Raw genomic sequence first — 19,086 nt, 5'->3', positions numbered from 1 at the left:
TCTGCTGAAATGTCCAAACTGGCTGCAAGTGATGCAACACTGAACAGCAGGCCACTATGAGGTGAAATTTTGTCACACGCCGTGCTTCTATGTATGCCTGTCACTCGCGTGGAAAGCCCTTCATTGACAAGGAATGGTTGATTCAAGACATTGAAATGAGGAGTTATCTATACAATATTTCAAAACCTAATAAGGAGGCAAGTGGCTGGAGGGTGATTGCCTTATAAAGAAATATTTAGATGTAAAAATCGAAAACACATGTTTTTGTTTGAACAAAGTACAAAGGAGGAATGTAGGCTACCTTCTCAAACACATCCATCTCTTCCTCATGTTTTCGGTCTGCTAGAACTGTGGTTTGTTTACATGAGGTAAAAGAATATTTAACCAATTCATGTTCAGAGAGCATCCAATGCAACCCAATATTCAGATTCATTGCTTGCCATCAGAACATGGTACGAGTCCAAAACCAAAGAATTGTCAGTTAACTGTCATAACTGACCAAAAAAAAGCAACAATTTCTCCAATTTGAGAAGCTAGATCCAGTCAATTTATGGCATTTTTGCTTAATAATTACATGGAAGGATCATTCAGTTATCCAAACTGTTGATTATTTTGCACAGCTAAGACAGTCATATTATGGCTAATACCAAATCTGTTCAATAAGGTCAGTACTGGCCCTGTTACTGATCCAGTGTATCCAACTGGAGCAGTTTTTACTAATATTCCTCAATTGACTTTCAATTGCAACTGTTGTCCTGGTTGCTTAAAATTCAGACATGTGAGAGAAAAAGAGAGACCTCTACATATCTTGTTGCATGACTACAACAACAGAAGGAAATAATGCACACGATTCAAATGATCTAAAAAGTCCAAATGCCCCAAGCAAGACTGCCTTGAATATGTGCTTATCTCCAATTTATACAAAACACACTAAAGACTTTGAAGTCACTAATGCATGAAGGTGGGAAAGTATAAGGAGCAGCATAATGAGGATTACATGCATCATAGAATGTAAAGGAGACTAAAGATGCCCCAAAAGTGCCTGAAGGCTTATCTCCAGTGGATTCTCTTTAGGCTCACTGATGGTGTTAGAGGTGTAAGTGCATGTTCCATAAAAGGTCTAATCTCTCATACATATTCATCGTCATGATAGTATTTGGAGGCTGTTATTTAATATTTTGTTCCATATCATCACATATGCTGTTTGATAACCCAAGGTGCCATAACCTATATTATCTAATAAAGCATCTCTTCTTTTAAATCAAAGTATAGAACTGACCATTACAATGACTGATACCCTGCCTGCTACCTTGATCTCTGTCTTGTTAACCACAGGGGCTTGATATTTTAGTTCACGGGTCTGACAGCTTGCTTCTTTATCTGTTTTAAGTTTTCATTCCCTGAACTCTCTGTTAAGGTGGACGTCACTCAGTTCACCCTTCATACCCCTGTGGGACCAACACTGACGTGCATATATTTACTCTGTCAAATACATGAGCACTTTGGCTTTCGAAACTGATTGATTATTTTACTGAGCACTGCCTCCTATTTCCTGTCGAGCTTTCTGTTCTCGCACAGTACACATGCAATTAACAATGACGATCGTTGATGACTATCATGGATGATTCATATGTCAAAACTCTCTAATTCTTGAAACCTGGGACCTTGATTTAAAACCCTGAAAGAAAGAACATCTACCTTAAATCTGTACATCAGCTGTAGCCAGTTAATTAGGGAATCAAGAAAACATTAACTCAATGGGCTAGCAAAAAAAAAAACCCAAACCAACTGACTGACTTTTTGATGTTTCACACTGACTCATATTAAAATTATTATCCTGTGGGTTAGGGTAATGATCCATTTAAAAAAGAAGATGAAAATACATGCTGCCCTCATATGCAGTCTTGTTTTCCTTGTCCAGGAGAAGAGTCCATAGAGTCCATTTTGGACATTTTCTAAAAGCTCTGCCTTCATGTGTCGCAACAATGTGTTGCACAGGAAGGCACCTAAAATAACAGCAGTGTTCTTGGAGCACTGAGCTAGTCAGCTTTGACATTATAATGAGGTAATGTTGAAATATGAGGTTAGACTGTTATTTCGTTCTTACTTATTTAGCCGCAATTTCATATTGTACTATGAGTGTTTCAGGGGCTGCCTGATATTGTTGACTTGCTCAGATTGTGTTTATTTTGTAATTTCTCTATGCTTTTTGTAACTCTACTCTGGTTGAGTACACTACACTGTTTTGTTATATGTCTGTTTAAAGTTTTTTTGAAATTCAAGTTCAAGTCAATGTTTTTGACTTTGTTGGGCTGTAGATTCAAGTTGGCACAGGATGTTTTGAAAATCCTAACGATGTGTTAAAAATTGACAGGACGCATTATGTTGTTCCACTGTCTTGAGTTTCTGTCTGGCTGTATCTGCTCTGTGCAAATTGACATGGCTGTGGCTGCTTCCATCAAGGGGCAGACTTGGCGGGTATTCTCTGCGGAGCAGAGCGGAGAGTTGTGGAATAGCTGGTGGAAGGTGCCTGGGCTAGAATGGCCACAATCTGCTCCAGCGACCATTTCACGGCAGAAACGCATCTGGGACTTGCCCAGTGGAATCTGTGGATAACGTTTTCATGCAGTCGCAACGATTACATCTTAGGTCAGAGAAACATACTGTAATCAATTCCGTGCCATTTTGCTCTTGTTAATTTGGTTTTAGAAAAGGCTAAATAACAAGCTGACCACAACCCCATGCACACTGCTTCAGGCTAGTTAGGTTAGGCTATGGTGGGATAATCACTGTTCAGGGAAGGTTACTAACAGACAATTACACTCCTTTCTATTGGACTTTTTGATTAATGTTGGCAAAAGGCAGCCACTCATGCCTTAAAAACAGAAATCTTCGAGGGCTATAGATCACATATCTTACAGCCTGTGATCTTTTCTGATGTCCAGCCTAGGGCGACTGCATTGATGATAAAAAGACACTTGCAGACTGCAGGTTGATGGCATTCTTATGAGAGTCATTTAATCATAGCTCTGTATCAGATTTTAATAAGAATATGTAACCTTATTATAAGGAAAATACTGGACACTCAAATTTTTCAATTCATTCTCCATGGAGTTGCACAGATATCAAAAGATGTAGGTGGGACAAAACACTCTTTCTGGCTAATACAAGCAGAGAAGTTAAATAATGATTCTGAACATGTGAATACTGAAAGTCTGTGGTATTCTCTAGGGAAATATGGTTGGAATGATAATGAAGACAAGTAAGAATTTAACATTAATATGAGCTGCAAAGTTAAAATACTCAGGAAATACAAAGACATACTTTGGCATACTTGGAAACTGATTAAATAAAATGCAGACAGCGGTGAAAATTGTAAAGGTCATCTTTTCTGGCTCACAGAATTGCTGCCATTCTTATTTTCTACCACCATGTACATTTTATTTTCTTGGCAGGAATGTTGATATTAACGCCCCCAAATGTCCTATTTTTCTGAGATTTCTGAATTTGAACTGCCATTTTAAATCGAAAAGAGAAGGGTAAAATTATATACTTAAAGCAACACAAATGAAAATGGGGCATTTCAGGGTTTCTGAGCTCTCTGGAGGTTGTGTTAGAGCAGCTTTATCAGTCCTGAAGCTATTTTAACCATATGGCTCTTCCCTTTTCTACTGGCTATGCAGTGAAGCTTTGTGCTGTGAAACCTGAGGATGTGAAGTGTAATGGAAGAGCATACATTTTCTAGGCTAATAGGTTGCTGAGGGCTACACCGCTGGGCTGTGCTGCAAAGCTGCACTCTACAAAACCAACTCTCATCTGAGCTCCTCACACCTAGAGCTCGAAGCTATAGAGGAGGGAGAAGTCCTTAAGAACAAGATGAGGCTCAACTGTCAGTCTTTAGAGGCAGGAGGACTCTCAGTGTGCTGCCTGGGAGCTCTGCATCGCTAAAGGAGAGAGAAAACGCAAGCAAAGGCTTCATCATCTCTTGACCTTTCCACAGATGCCGGTACCTTCCCTGGATATGATGAGGGTGTCACAGCCTCCCTCACTGTCCTTTCCCCCTCGCTGTATCATCTTCCTCTCTCTTCCACTCCCACTTATTTCCAGCGCCTGTCTCCACTCATCTGTCTTTTTACTTCCATCACACTCTGGTCTAATGAGGACATTTATTCCCACTGAAGTGTGTGTGTGTGTGTGTGTGTGTGTGGCTCAGAGTACGAGGACATGGAGGCTACCAGCTGAGCTCCAGCACGACCTCTGACCTTCCTTGTCTCTCTCCATCCGCCTTCCTTCGCGCTCTCCTCTCGCTGTTTAGTTGTTTACCTGTCCATCTGACTGTTGGCATTAAGGAGCTGTCACTAAACTGCTGTCAGTGCCAATGACTGTCATGTCTCCCTCGAGAGGCTTTAATGAGCCCTGTGGCAGAAACAGGATCACCTATACAGCTCGGGTTGAAAGGATGGAGTGACAATGGGGGGCAAAGTATGATGCTCATGGGGAACAGATAGAGGAAAAGAAAAAGCGCGACAGGGGAGCAGGCAATTATCCCGACTGTATATGGCCATCCACCCCTCTAGCAGACATGTTACAAATGAGCTATATCCCCCACTGCTGTGGAAATAATCACACCCTGCTACAGTCACTCTTCACCTCCACCTGGTAGAGGACAGATGCTTCAAAACATCAGAGGACAAAGTAAAAAGAGGCTGTACCTGGAGTGGGAATTCAAATAATAATAATAATGCCATATTTTAATCTTCATAACACTACATTGCTTTGCCAATACAGGCTTCTTTACTGTCGAGCCCAGAAAATACCCTTGGATTGAATCGCAAGAGAAACAGAAGGGGATAGAGAGTGAAACTAGGCCTGATATAAAAAAGAGAGAAAGGGTGGAAGAGAGGTACCTGTGCTGATAGAACAGAAAAGTCACAGGGGATTTATCTCAAAAAAGGGGAAACATTGTGTAACTAAACAACTTTTCAGACCATAATTTGCCTTTTCCGGACATGGTTTTGAAGACATAAGGCCTTTAACTGGAATGAAATCTGTGCTTGTGCCTGTCAGGACAGGCCATCTAGTTCGAGTGGTTCCAAGATATATCTGTCATGTTTGAGTCTGAGACTGGGGATGAGCCAGATGCATTGGGAATGGAAACTAGGGTCAGTTCTCCCACTGGAATAACACTGAAATCAGAACAACTGTGTGATAGCTCATTCAGTTCAGTGTGCGTTACACTAGGCAGTGTTTCCCACACATAGACATTTCTTAGGCGTCTGCCCAAGTATATTTGGCCAGCCATTTTATCTTTTCCTATTTCTATTTTTATTATCTGGCTGACAGAACGTTGCTGTCAGCGATCGATTAACTAGTGGACAATCTGCCCTTGCTCTACCCTGTCCATCTACTGACAATCACACATGCTTTGGAGAAAAACACAGTGAGAAGGAGGGGTTCTCTAGCTTGGCGTCCCTCCTGTAAATGCAATGATTGTGATCCGACCCCTCCACTATACTATAGGCCTATTTATGCTGTTGTTTCACAAAAGCTTGTAAGCACACCTGGTTGGTGCGATGTCATTCGCTACCGCGTTGGTCTTGACAGGCTAAATCATTAACGGCAAGCCTCCTCCACATGCAGCTTTCTTGCTGTTGTGAAACACATTTTGTGGGTGGAAAAAATAAAGAAAAACACGAGGTGTGATTTTTGGGCTACTTGGGTGAGAACGAAACAGAAAGAGATGAGGCAAGGCAGTGAGTGTGTTTTTACATTCATAACATAAAACTTTTGTAATGCAGACCTTTAGTAAGACCCTCGTATTAATGTGGAAACAGTGTTTGACAGCAGATTCGGTCAGTGAACATTTAGAAAAATTGTAATATTAGAGGGCACAGAGAAGCTCCTGTGTTATAAGAGTGAAAGCCAAAAGAATGGTGGTAGAGAGAAGAAACCGACACTTATTCAGAATGTATATCAAAGAGGAGATGCAGAGAAGGTGATGAAGAGCAGAGTAAAAGTGTTAGCGTCAGCCCTGTTTACAGATGGATTTTGGAAGAGGAGCTTTCTTCTGTCTCTCCTCTGGCAGGTGGCCGCCCATTTCTCAGCTTCAATCTACCTCTCGGCTTCACGCTGTGCAAGAACGAGCCCCACAAAACACATCTTCTCACATTCACAAATGCACTCAGACACACATCTACAATACCGCACAGCATGAACCCATTTTCTTGGAGCAACTACATAAGCTGGAATATACAGATCATGCTAAACGCCTCTCCTTTGTTTGTGGCTGACTCTGTCCTTCACTCTTTGTATTTCTCTCAACTACACACACACACATTCACATTCTTTTAAAAGATAAAAAATATGTGTTTTAGAGGTCAAGGTTTATGCATCTTGTTTTATATCCAACTACATGTCTGCTCACACAAACTGACACAGGCCTTCGTATGTTCAGTAGGACGCTTTAGACTCATGCTGTTAAGTATTCCGAAACAGCAGGAGCACAGAGTGAGGCCACAGTGGGCCAGAAAACACAGATAGGATGACCTCCGACAAGGACAAACTTTATCTGGATGTCTCCATGAGCATCTGTCTGACTGTGCGAGCACAGTTTGTCTGTGTGTGCACGCACATGTCTTGTTAAAGTGTGCTCAAACATGACTGTGTTACTGATATTGCGGAACTGGGAGCCAACTCTCAGACAGGAACTGTGTCTCTTTTCCCAGCCTCTTGGGTGGAGCGGTTGGCTTCTCTTGCCATATGCCGAAGACATTTAAACTGCCCAGAAAGGAACAGCAACTCACTTCAAGTTCTTCTAATTTTCAAAAAAAAAAAGAAAAAAAAAAAAACATGAATGAGCATTTATTTACATGTGGCATCTAGGAGTAGGGATTGAGTGCAAATCATTATTCAAAACATTTGGGCTGCCCTGCTTCAGTCTCCAAAGCTAGACCTGCATGCAGTGTATTCCCCAGCTTACTGCAGCTTCCCTTCAGTATTATAAGAAAAGTGACAGCAGCTTGAGGGAACAAAGCAATAAGTAAAAATTAACATAAATTCACATGGTAATGTATTCAGCATTGGGCAATGACTTTCCATATAACAGGGGGACATGTTTTTGAAAAAAGATTGTGTTTTCAGAAGAGCAAAGCAGAAAGAATTTACAAAGTCGTGCACAGACACAAGTATAATGAACAAATATAAGGCGTGATATTTGGGATTCAAAATGAAGATAAACTATTCCAATCTCCAGAGCCCAATTGTGTACCCACACACACACACACACACACACACACACTGCCCTGAATTCATTATTGAAGACTCATACAGGCATTCAATATGAGCACAAAGGAATTCTTCAACTAACAAATGGCCCACAAGTTAATCCAAAATGTCTGTTTTATCAACAATGGCCACCAGTGATGATATTGGCACCTGAGACTGGGTTGAAAAGAACTGCGGTAATTTGGTTTCACAATATGCAGCAGGCACACACACACGCTCTCTCTCTCACACATACACACAAAGTTTCTCTCACTTCTGTACTCAGCCCAACCATTAAGCATGGTGACAAATGCAGCCACAGTATTGTACTGCTCTGTAATTAAATGGAGACGTGGGGTCAAAACTCCCAACAGGTTGGCTGACATGACATGAAAAGTAAATTGGCTCTTCTCAAAATGACTTTATAGAAAGAATTACATAAGCTGTATTTATAACTATTATTGAAATAGAAAAATTATTTATCTTTTAAGCACCATGTGGACTACAGTGTAATCTCTCACAGGCAGTTCTGGCCTGGCCTTGTCTGATTCTTCAGCGGAGATAATGACTATGCAGGGTAATTGAAGGTACAGAACATCCACACCCACTGCATGAAAAAAAAAAAAGGTTACATTACCTTTCCAAAGCTGCCTTTCCCAATCGCCCGCAGTATCTGGAAGTGGTCAAAGTTCACTGCGAAGAAAGAGACAGGAATAGAGAGAGAGAAACAATCTGTCAGTATGAGTTTGGATACATTTCAGAACAGGAAACGTGTAGTACAATCATAAAGTATCACCTCTGCTGTTGTTGTGGCTCTGCCGACTGGAACATTTCAGTTAAAAAGGACACAATAACTATCAGGTGCTGTCTAAGTAATATGAAGGTGAACACTGGGAGGAATTGCAGCCTAATGTCCCACTTTAAAGACTCAAAAAGTAATTGGACAAGTTAACATGAAGTTGTAACATTTAGTCGTTGAAATAATGTATAATCAGTAATAGGCTGAAGTCTAGGACCCACACACATCAGCAGATAACTCCCGAGTGATGCTCACTTCTTGAATGCTTCAAGGGCTTTTGTTTTTTTGTCTTTGGAAATATAGGCTCAGGTGAATTGAGGGCAGTTGAGGAAGAACATTCTGTTTGGCCTTAAAGAAGTCCCTAGTTGTCTTGCCTGCAGGCATAAGATCCCTTTCCTTCTGCATAGTCCTACATAACAAGATGAAGAGTTATGCTCAGTGGGGCTGTACTTATACAAATTCCTAATATCATCATGCAAAGATGCCCTGGCAAGCTTACATGGGAGTCATTACCGTCGGAAAATCTGTTTAAGTCTGACGTATTTAAATCTGTCCAGTATTACTTGTCCAATGAAAATAATTTCCTACAAGCACAATTTAAATTGTATTTAAAGGTTGATTAAGCACTTCTGGAGAAAGACAGTTGATAGCTGAGTCTCATTCCCAGGTCGTCAAATATCCAAATTTTTTTGGTGATGCACGTCATCAAAACACAAAAACTGGCAAAGCTGAAAATCAGCAATTTAACCTAATAAGTCATTTAAAATCCAAAGGGGCCTGAGTACAGAGCCAAAACAATACAAACCATATTATTGTCCCAACACTTTGTGGCTGTGCTGTACCTTGGATTTGTACTGTCAAGTCATAGCTTTTCAAAAGAAATTAAAGTATATTTTCTATTAGAATGGAAAAAACAGCTTGAAAGCTAAACACCATGGGAGAGAACTATAAACTATACTTTGAACAACGAAAGGCAATGACACTCTTTGTAATGCAATGCCTGTTGCATGATTTTGTTTTCTCGTAAATTTACTAAGGCTCTATTATACAGACAATGATATAATACATTCAAATAGCTTCTTTCTTTTTGTTTTTAAAGAAATGACTACATTCTTTCATCATAACATTCAACTATGACCAACTATTCAACAGACAACTGGACACTAAACAATGCCACTAATCAAGAGATCAACTATTTCATGCTTGAATTTGTGCAAATTAACAAGTGTGAGGAAAAAAAGGATTGTGATCTCCAAATGAAAATGCTTCAAGTGGAATTATAACTTATCTAGCCAGATCATCAGAGCAAAGACAAACATCAGAGGAGTCTTAATTCAGAAAACACACAGCTTACAGCACTGCAATCATTCACCTTTACTTTGTTACATCAAGACATTTAATGGTAGAGTTAGGTGTTTTGGCTCATTGCCTTCTTCAATGGATATGTGTTCTGCTGTGTGGTACTGAGCTTAAACCAGTTCCTGAGAGGGAGGGTGGATGGATGACATGAGTTTTAAAGATCATGAAGAGGAAATAGTCTCAGTGAACAAAGAACAGCCCAGATAGACATACTTAATCATTATGTGATGCTTAATTTCGTTGAGACAAACAGAGAGGTGTTGATTCAACTATATGGTAGGGCTGATCAAATTGACGAAAACAGCCTACCAAATCACAATTATCTGACCAATACTGCAACTGCAAAAGACACTGAATGATTTCCTGCTGTACATAATATAAACAACATATGATTACTTTATCAAAAATGTATCCCTTTCCTACATGAATATAATCGCATAAAATAATGCTACTGACTTGGGGCTTATTCTGAAAGTGAGCGAGGTAATAACCTGGGCTGTGTGTGTCATCCCTTCTTCTTTACTCTATAGTGCACTATATTTACTGTCCATGATTACATTTGAGTGTCCAAATTGTGTCCAAGTATGTAAATGTATCCAGTTTATGGAGCTCTTCAAAAGCTCCTCAATGGGATAAAGAAGTAGTGTCCATGCACTTTCGGCTAACAATCCCACAATGTAATGCTCTGCATTTGACAGATGTGAAATTAACTATGGAGTGACACACCTCTCAGTGATGATGCACACTGATGATGATAAACAAGGGTCCAAAAAACTTACTATCACTATTGCATAAATGACTGAGTGTCCATTATATAGGGAGAAGTGAATGTGTTAATAAATAGCTGATTTTGGACCCAGGCCTGGACATAGCCCACTCTTTAAATTCTTTTCAAACATTAACCTTAAACAGAATGGTGCTATTTCTTTAACAAAACAATCTTTGGTGTGACTAGCACAGATACTGCAGAAAGCAAGAGAAGCCAAGATTTATTTTTTGTTGCTTCACCAATTTGAAGATTTACCAGTAATTAGATACAGTTAAGTCAATCTACAGTACCTGCCAGTTGACATAATACTCTGTAAATTAAACAGTTGTTGGCCTAAACCCTCCCTTGCTACAACTTGTTAAAAGACACTTTAATTAAAGACCTAATTTAGGCCTAAATAAAAAAATGCACTGGTGCTTAGGTTAACGTAGTAAGGGTTTAGACTTATATACCTAAAGATTTTTTGAAGTGCTTTGGTGATGATATAAGAAAGAGAATGTGGCATGTGGGTTGATGAGGTGATTGGCTACCACTGGCTTCCCTCTTCTAAATCATCTGTGTTACTGATGGAGAACTCTGCCTCTGTGTGTGTGTGTGTGTGTGTGCGCGCACGTGCGTGCACGTGCATGCACAGCAGTGCCTGCAGGCAGATGTGATCACAGCAGGCATGACGCTAACTCACACAGCTCCTCCTTAAAAGTCAGTCAGCTTCTGATGCTCACATCCTGATCTGCTAAGCCTCCTGTCCATGTCGACAAGAAGTGATCATGAGTGAGTGAAGAAAGCGCATGCTGGGCTCCTCCAGGCAGACCCACCGCTCGCTAACCTATGCACCCCAGGCTGAACATGAGGGAAACCTCACAATGTTTTTTGCCATCAGACAATAGACACAAGGTGTGGTTTGCATGTTGTGTCTAGAGGATAGACTAATCCAGAGTGGATTCTCTCTGCTCAGTCTTTTGTACATGGCTAATCCTCTCATATGGCATGGCTCTGATGGCACCCTCCTGCTGGCAAACAGAGACACTGTACCATCAACATCGCTATCCGTTTGGTATTAAAATGGATGAAGAGAAATATGGAGAAAATTGTATATATAGCATGGTGGGTTCAGCAGTTCCTCTTTGACATGAGAATGAAGATGCATTTCCATCTGGCTCCCATCCCATGCTGACATTTCCCATTACATTAACATTAACACAGGTTATGTTGAGCAGCACATGTTGAGCAGTATTCTACAACAGGAGTGCTTGGCAGACAGTTGTAATGCTTCGAAAACCCACTCTCTCCATACCTTTCTGAGCTTGTGATTGATGGGGAGGGGCAGGCAATCCAATATTCACACCCACTTTGTGCAGCGATTGGTGAAGTGTGCCGACATGAGAAAGTAAGCTGTTTTCTCCCATTTTTCACACAACAATATCTGCAGCTCTCATGTGACAAACAAGTGCAACCTTATGAATGCCTTGCAGGAGCAATAATCTGCACATTAAACCCAATTTTAAATAATTATCATGATGCCTGTCCAGCATAGCCGTTGAAATATTTCCTTACTGCCTTTTGATATTGTCTGAGGACAAGTGGTTGAAGAACACATCAAACTAACCAGTTCTCTTCCAGAATAACCAGGACCCAGTCCAGTCAGATCATTCTCTAACAATCAGCCTCAATCAGTTTCAGTCATACCTGGTTTCAACAGACAATCTATCCCTCATTTACTTAACTGTATATACAAAGTCATGTAGGTCAGCAGTAAGAAGACTGACAGGTCGGGGCTTAACTTAAAGCAACATTATGTTGAAATTGTCATTTTTATGTAATTTGGCACCACCCTCATTTTCTGATGCAACACCACTGTCATAAATACAAATCCCAGGTCGGTAATGATTTGTGAGATGTAATGTAGGTGCTGACTACAAACAAATCTCCTTACATCATAACAATGTTATGTGTTGAAAACTTGTGTGTTGAAGTGAACATGTATGTAATGCTGCGATCCTACCCTTTCACTGAAGAAACATGTGATGGGGGGCAAAGTGGCTGAGACACAGACTCCATTCACTCTATTACAAAACACTGTAGCATCAACAGGACTTTGAAGCTGTTATGTAAGGAAAAAAGTATGTCGCTTTAAAACAATGAGCTGGATAAGTTGATACTTTCCAGCCAAGAGAGCTACTGATGTCATGAATTTGGTTCCACTTGAACAGACTTTACCTGTAAAACTTCAGTTTACCCCTGAGCTCCATCAGCCTCCAGATAAACTAAAATGATCTGCTCCTGACAGAAATCCCAGGAGAAACACTCAATCCATCGTCTATGCCGTCTCACTTCATCAAGTGTCTCATGCTGTGTTCAAAGATGTCCGACCTCATACTAGAAAAAGTACAAATGGAATGCCTGAGCTGCTACATGTGAACTCGGGACAAATTCATCTTCCGCGACTTATTGAGGGAGCATATTACTTACATCGAACAACATGGCAGCACTCATGAGGATGGGGGTAGGCATGATTTTTTGTTAATGTTTGTTGGCCTCGTCTCCCACTCTGACCTCTAACATTGACAGAGGCATAATAATAATCATAATCAAAAGAGAAAAAAATAATTCTTCATTCTTCATTTTGTTTGATCTTAAGGACAACTCAATTTCATACTGTTTAACTTTATTCATATTTGGTGGACCCTGACACCTTTCTAGCTTCAAACAGTGTTCCGGGGACCTTATCTTAATCTGAAAACAACAATTCATATTTATGAATTTGTATTACTACCTAATTAATATCATAAACATAAAAAATCTGAGAACTACCTTGAATTCATTAACAGCATGAATTCTGTTGTTGATACTTGAAAGCAAGTTCTGGATTTTTTTTATTTCTTATTTTTTATCTTAGATCAGTCAAAGAATCAGTATATTATCTCAGACTCATCCCACTGCAGCCAATACTTTCACAAATAAACCCTGAACCTTGCTTCAATTTGAGGAAACACTAAAGATATGAGTCAGATTAATGGAATCCAGGACTATGGGTTGACATATATATAAAAAATAACAACCTAACATTTGTTAAATTACTATCAAAGTCTTGGAAAACGATTCTAAATGACAGACACAAGTAACCATCCACCTCAACCTTTTTTTCCCTCAGCCCATCTACTGATGTCACCAATATCAGAGCTGGTGCTTCCGCGAAGCATGAGTCATCGGGTAATGGGAAGCAAAACAAAAGTACCCCCCTCCCTTTAACTGGCCTGGTAAAAGGAGTTGCTCTTCAGATTAAGGGCGAAAAGAGATGTGGGGCTTGTTCCATTCTGAAGGGATAATTAGAGCGGACAAGGCGTTTCCTGTAACCATTGCTTTAGCATCGGAGACTCTCTTTTTAACCCCCACGTGCCAGGCTGGTGCTCACATGCTGCGAGGCAGAATTGTGTGGGAGGCAGTGTAGGTCTTTCATGTTAAACAAGCTTTCTGCTGACTTAAATCACAACACAGAGCATCCCTCGACTGGCCGACCGCTGAAATCAAACAGCAGAAGAGTGTTTGCAGGTCAGTCAATAAAAGGGTTCACAGCAGTGCAGATCGTTCAATACCGGCCTTGACAGTCCTCATCTGAGAATTTTTCTCTTCACCTGTGTATTCACAAACCCTAACCAACCATTCACCTGCATTTAAATGACTTATTTTCCAGTACTGTCAATGAGTGTCCTTAGATATGCAGCCCTTTTCTTTCCCAGCTTTGGGTGGTTTTTTTCTGAACAGCTGCTGCAGCAGGTGTGAAGCCAAATGATTAAAGGAGAGGGGGCATCCATTAGGTAAACCAAGTCAACAAGCGCTGCTGATGGTATTTGCAATTCGTGTTGTTTCACAGTGAAGTGATGCTCAAAAAAAAACAGTAAGTTAATGGCATGTGCGGTTGGATAGTGTGTGCAGTCACTACGTAGGCTCTCAGCTTTCAGTGGATGCTGCACTAAAGACCACAGCTGAACCCTGCAGACAACTGCAGCGTGCCGTGTGAGAGAATTTGATCTACCATGGGGACAGTGGGAAACTGACAACATACTTTTCCCTTTGTGGGGGCTGGAAGCTGCTGACACACCAGGATGATATGCTGAGTGGGCTCGACAGGGGTCCTCAATGGGTGATTGGCTCCTGTGGAGGAGCTGATATTGGCACAAAGCCCGTGTCAAGGGGCAGGGAAAGTGTGAGTCTGAGAAGGTCTGACAGTTTATGTGTCCATGTGAGGGAAATTTCGGCCCTTGCTGAAAGAACTCTTGTATTTATCTAATCGGAAATAGTTGCTGAGCAGGAACAGCAGCAGAGGGTAAAGCAGTCCGCCCTGTGTTGTTTCCACTTTGATTTATTAATTTCATTTTGCAGTTTAAACCCAGGCAAATTCCACCAGGAGTTTACCCAATGGCCAGTCCAGGTCTGGCTGCAGTTGAGAACACGACATGGTGCCATAATTGTGTCCAAAATTGAAACTAGAATTAGAAAAGGTTTAAAGCTGCAGATTGTAATATTAAAACTTAACTTCAACCCATGTGTAATATTCAATCTAAGCTCTGTTATTAGAGGTTTTGGGCCAAAATACATCATGGGAGTCCTTGGTAACTAACATCTTGACTTTTAATGGACAAACTTTAACTGTTCTATTAACTAAATATACTTCCTAACTGACAAAGCCTTGTACCTACAACTTTTGATAAAGATATTTGAAACACAGTCTCTTTTCACACCCATCCAAGCCATGAAAGTGCTGCAGCTGTCAGTAACCTCTCATCCTTTATGGAGAAGGAATATTGGATTTTTGCTTCTAGCACGACGGGGAAACCAAATTAGCGCCTCCATCTTCACAGTTCTATATAATTCAATACAGATGTGTCTTCTAATCAATTGTCGACTTGTCTTCAACTCCCCCTCACTACTGGCACAATTTACAGGAACACGTAAACAGAATATATATCATTCATTATTAGCAAGAGAGACAGCTCTGCAGCACAAGGCTCTGGAGCAATAGGGCTGCAATTGACAATTATTCACAATTATTTCTGGACAAAACATTTGTAAATGTTTATTTTATGATCAACAGTACAGTCTACAAAATGCTACAGAACTCTGAAGAATGCCCAGTACAATAGCAACATAGCCTAAGGTGACATCTCCAAGCTTCTTTTGTTTGACTGACAGAAAAAAGCCTGAAGACATTCAATTTGCAATATACAAAGAAAAGCAGATAATCTTCACATTAGAATGAAGCTGGAACCAGACACTGATTTGCATTTTGCCTGATAAATTTTTAAATTATCTGATTATCAAAACTGTTGATCAGTGTACTTTAATCTATTAAATGACTAATTGTTTCTGCGCTACTCGGGGCTATGAGAGCTGTGGTCTTAGGAAGGGAGATGGACCCTCCCTTAAATCTTTCCAAATCAGGAGAGCAACCAACAACCAGCCTGTATCATTGGTAATGGTACAGTGGGGCTTCATTCAACGTGATCCAAAGCTTGGCTTATTTCGTTAATGATTCCAGTTAATACAATCAGCTGTAATACACTGCATAATAAAAGAGAGAAGAAGGGAGGATAGACAAGGTGAAGCATGTGGAGGACACCTTAAAGACCATGAGAAATGCATTATGCAAGAAGATCATTAACCTGGCTAATTATATCCTGGGAAATACTGAATTGCAGAGGGCCATGGGAGACAAAGAAACTTCTTTCAACATGCAAATTTTTACAAAGTAAGACAAAACAAAACTACAGCTCACGTAACAAGAGTTAGATGACAGGGTTGGCATCAATCCCTCAAAGATGAAAAGAAACTGCAGCATGACAAGCAAGAGTCGTTACTGTAACATGGGAGGAAAAAGGACAGCAAATGGGCCGACATTGTGAGAGAGGACATGCTGACACATACAAAACATTTTTTTTTACGGATTTAGTGTGTGGCACAAAACTTGCTATAGTCATATTTTGGCATTAATTATGAATCCTAAGATAATGTAATTTTCATGAGACGTTCTTTATTAATCACCATCACAGTCGCAGCTCCCGGCGCAAAGAGGGTTGTGTGAGGGGAGGAGGAGTGGCAATTCATCAAGAGCGCAGATGCTGATGAATTATGAGTTCAACTCATACACAAGTACCTGCTATTCAGATAGCTGTGGCATGATTCACTATAAACAGATGCTCGTCGCTACAAGGTTGTGAGTTTTTGATGCTTGAGAGTAGTTGGATAGAGTTTACGTACTTCAAGGTGTGATAAAAAAAAAAAAGAGTAGCTGCAGTGTGGTCAAGAGCACAAACATATATATTCACTTGTCACCTTGTTTTTTGAGTTTAACTGTAATTCCATCTTAATATATCTAATGTGGTTTTAAAATAGAACATGTAGAGATTGTAATCAAATAAATTCTACACATTCAGTCGCCAATATAAATGTAGTGTCTTCCTTTTTTTCTGCAATGTTTTTAGTATTGAAGTACAACATTCCCCCCATTTTCCCCCAAACCCAGCAAGCTGCCCTTCAAAAACACATCAGTTATTGGGGAGAGAAAATAAATGAAATTCAATTGGGTTGAATGTAAAACCACTCAGACAACAGGAGATTAAGTATTGATGCATTCCTTAGAAAATCAAAACACCACCCACAGCATCTCATTCTCCACTATTTGGCCTCCAATTTCACCCTAGGTTCCCCAACGAGGCTATATCTAACTGGAAGAGAAACAACACATGATCAATAAAGTGGACCAATGATACGGTTTCACTGTCACCTGAAATGGATGCATCACGCTGAGCTGCAGGATGCTACCAAGGCCTGAGAAGGAGGCAAAGCACTATCCTAATGGGGGGCAATTTAATACCTTTGATGTCAGAGCTTGAGCACATTGATCTACGCGATACCACTTAATACGATGGAGCCATGGTTCACCATGCTCATTTTGTTCACAAGTCGAAGTGTTTTGCTGAGAGCGCTGAATTGAAAAATACATTGAAGAGATTGAAGCTATTTGTGCTAGGATAACCAGTTTAGTCAGTGAAAGTAAATCAATCTTGAGTGTTGGTAAACATTGAAAACGCACATTTTAAGCATTCAAAATAATTCTTTATGGAGGCTTCTTTTCAGTGCCAATATAGCTAGAGCAATAACAGCTTACTTCATACCATACAGACGCCATTAAAAGTACTAACAAATATGTAAACAGTTGAACACTGTTGTAAATTAGTTCTTCATTGGTTTTGCTGGATTATTTGTGAATTTTTAAGCACCATATTTGAGATTGAGAAAATCTGGTAATTATATATTTTATTGGCATTCATTGCACATAAATGCATAACATGCACAAACATTTTTGATTCTGGACCATTTAATATGAGACCATGATATAGTGTGCATCAGGAGGAAAATGTTACAGTTTGGGAAGAAACCTGTTAGAGTTTTATGGTGGATATGTGTAGTCATGATCAAAAGTTTTAAAAAACAGAGTTCCCATGTTCATGATCGGGTTCAAGTCAGGACTTCAGGAAAGCCGTTCCAAATGTTAATTTCTTGATGATTTAGCTATTCCTACCACTTTTGATGTGTTTTGGATCACTGGCCTGTTGGAACCCCTACGTGAACCCAAGATCCAATTTTCTGATAGCCCAAGCAATCAACCATAATCACTCAGAAGAAGTTAAGAGGCCATGATACAAGGCCCAATTGATTCACCAAACTTTCTTTTAGTTCAATTTGCTGTTTGCATATGTTTGACTCAGCAGATTTGGTCACATTTTCAGAATAATAAATTCATTATTGAACCAAACTTCATGAATGATTTTTGTGACAAAGTACTTTGTGTGCTGCCAAATGAGAGTTGTAGAAATCATTGGAGCGCTGTGATATACATGTTCTTTACTCATTGAGTGTATGTAAACTTTTGACCACGACTATATTTGCATCAGAAGTATTGGTCCCCTGATTTATTCATCAAGCTGTGGTCCAGATGCATGAGTCCAAATGATTCTCACCATCCCTCCTCATTAACAGGTTCCTGGTGCAATTGTTCACACAAGCGTCTTGTCCAATGGGAAATGGTGGACAGCCAAATTCAACAAATGCCTGGTGAACAATCGCAATGCACAAAGCAGGGAGAGCCAGATTTTCCAAGAGGTTTTGGTCCAAGTCAACACGAATCCTAAATGCTCTGGTCTACATAATGCATAAGTTATGTGCAAGTAACGTCATTTTGCTAACACAAATTAACTTGCTGAGTTTAGGGTTTGGTCTGACAGTATCTAAAATGTTGGTTTGAACATTGGTGAGGTCATGAACCTTTGTACTATTCCTATGCTACGTAATTTACTTATTAGAAACAGGGCCCAACTACTTCCAAGCAGTATCCAATACACCCATTTACAGACTTTTTACTGCATACATAGCCTGTATCCACAAATGGAAAGCCAATTTTGTAAGCTCAAGCACTTCCATGACACTACATCTAACACTGGTATCTGATCATCATTCAAATTAGCTCATATAAAAAGTTCAGATATTGGAATTGATACATCTGTAGTTGAGGTTGATTTAGTTCTGTATCGGTACAGCAGTCAATGTCGACCGTAGCTACAATCAAATGATAACAATTCTTTCACACAGATATCACTTGATAACAACTTCTGCTTTATCATAAACACTGTGCAACCACCAAGCACATCACAACTGGCACAAAATAAATTGTTTGTTTAAATAAAATGAATATTAATATATTGGTTGAGTGTAAAATGAAAATATGGCTCTATTGTTTCAAAGTGTAAAGCAGTTCGACACAGCACGCAGAAAGTGAACTCTGAAATGTTAATGTAGGGTACATTTAGAGTAGGACCATGCCATCAAATCACACTCAGTG

At 40.0% G+C, this 19,086-nt stretch overlaps 1 protein-coding gene across 3 annotated transcripts in view; it reads right to left on the bottom strand.

The window, feature by feature from the left end:
• Window positions 1–19,086, bottom strand: part of LOC119033089 (serine/threonine-protein kinase 32C-like) — a 77,562-nt gene that overhangs the window by 43,450 nt on the left and 15,026 nt on the right. For all 3 annotated transcript variants that reach the window (XR_005079145.1, XM_037122714.1, XM_037122713.1), the window contains one exon: window positions 7,901–7,956. Coding sequence is in view for 1 of the 3 variants with exons in the window: in XM_037122713.1 (XP_036978608.1) it covers window positions 7,901–7,956 (56 nt within the window). In the remaining 2 variants the exon portion in view is untranslated. The remainder of the gene's footprint in view (window positions 1–7,900; window positions 7,957–19,086) is intronic.

This window comes from Acanthopagrus latus, chromosome 15, assembly GCF_904848185.1.
Source record: "Acanthopagrus latus isolate v.2019 chromosome 15, fAcaLat1.1, whole genome shotgun sequence".
NCBI classification, from domain to species: domain Eukaryota; kingdom Metazoa; phylum Chordata; class Actinopteri; order Spariformes; family Sparidae; genus Acanthopagrus; species Acanthopagrus latus.
This window is presented reverse-complemented; position numbering and strand designations above follow the sequence as displayed.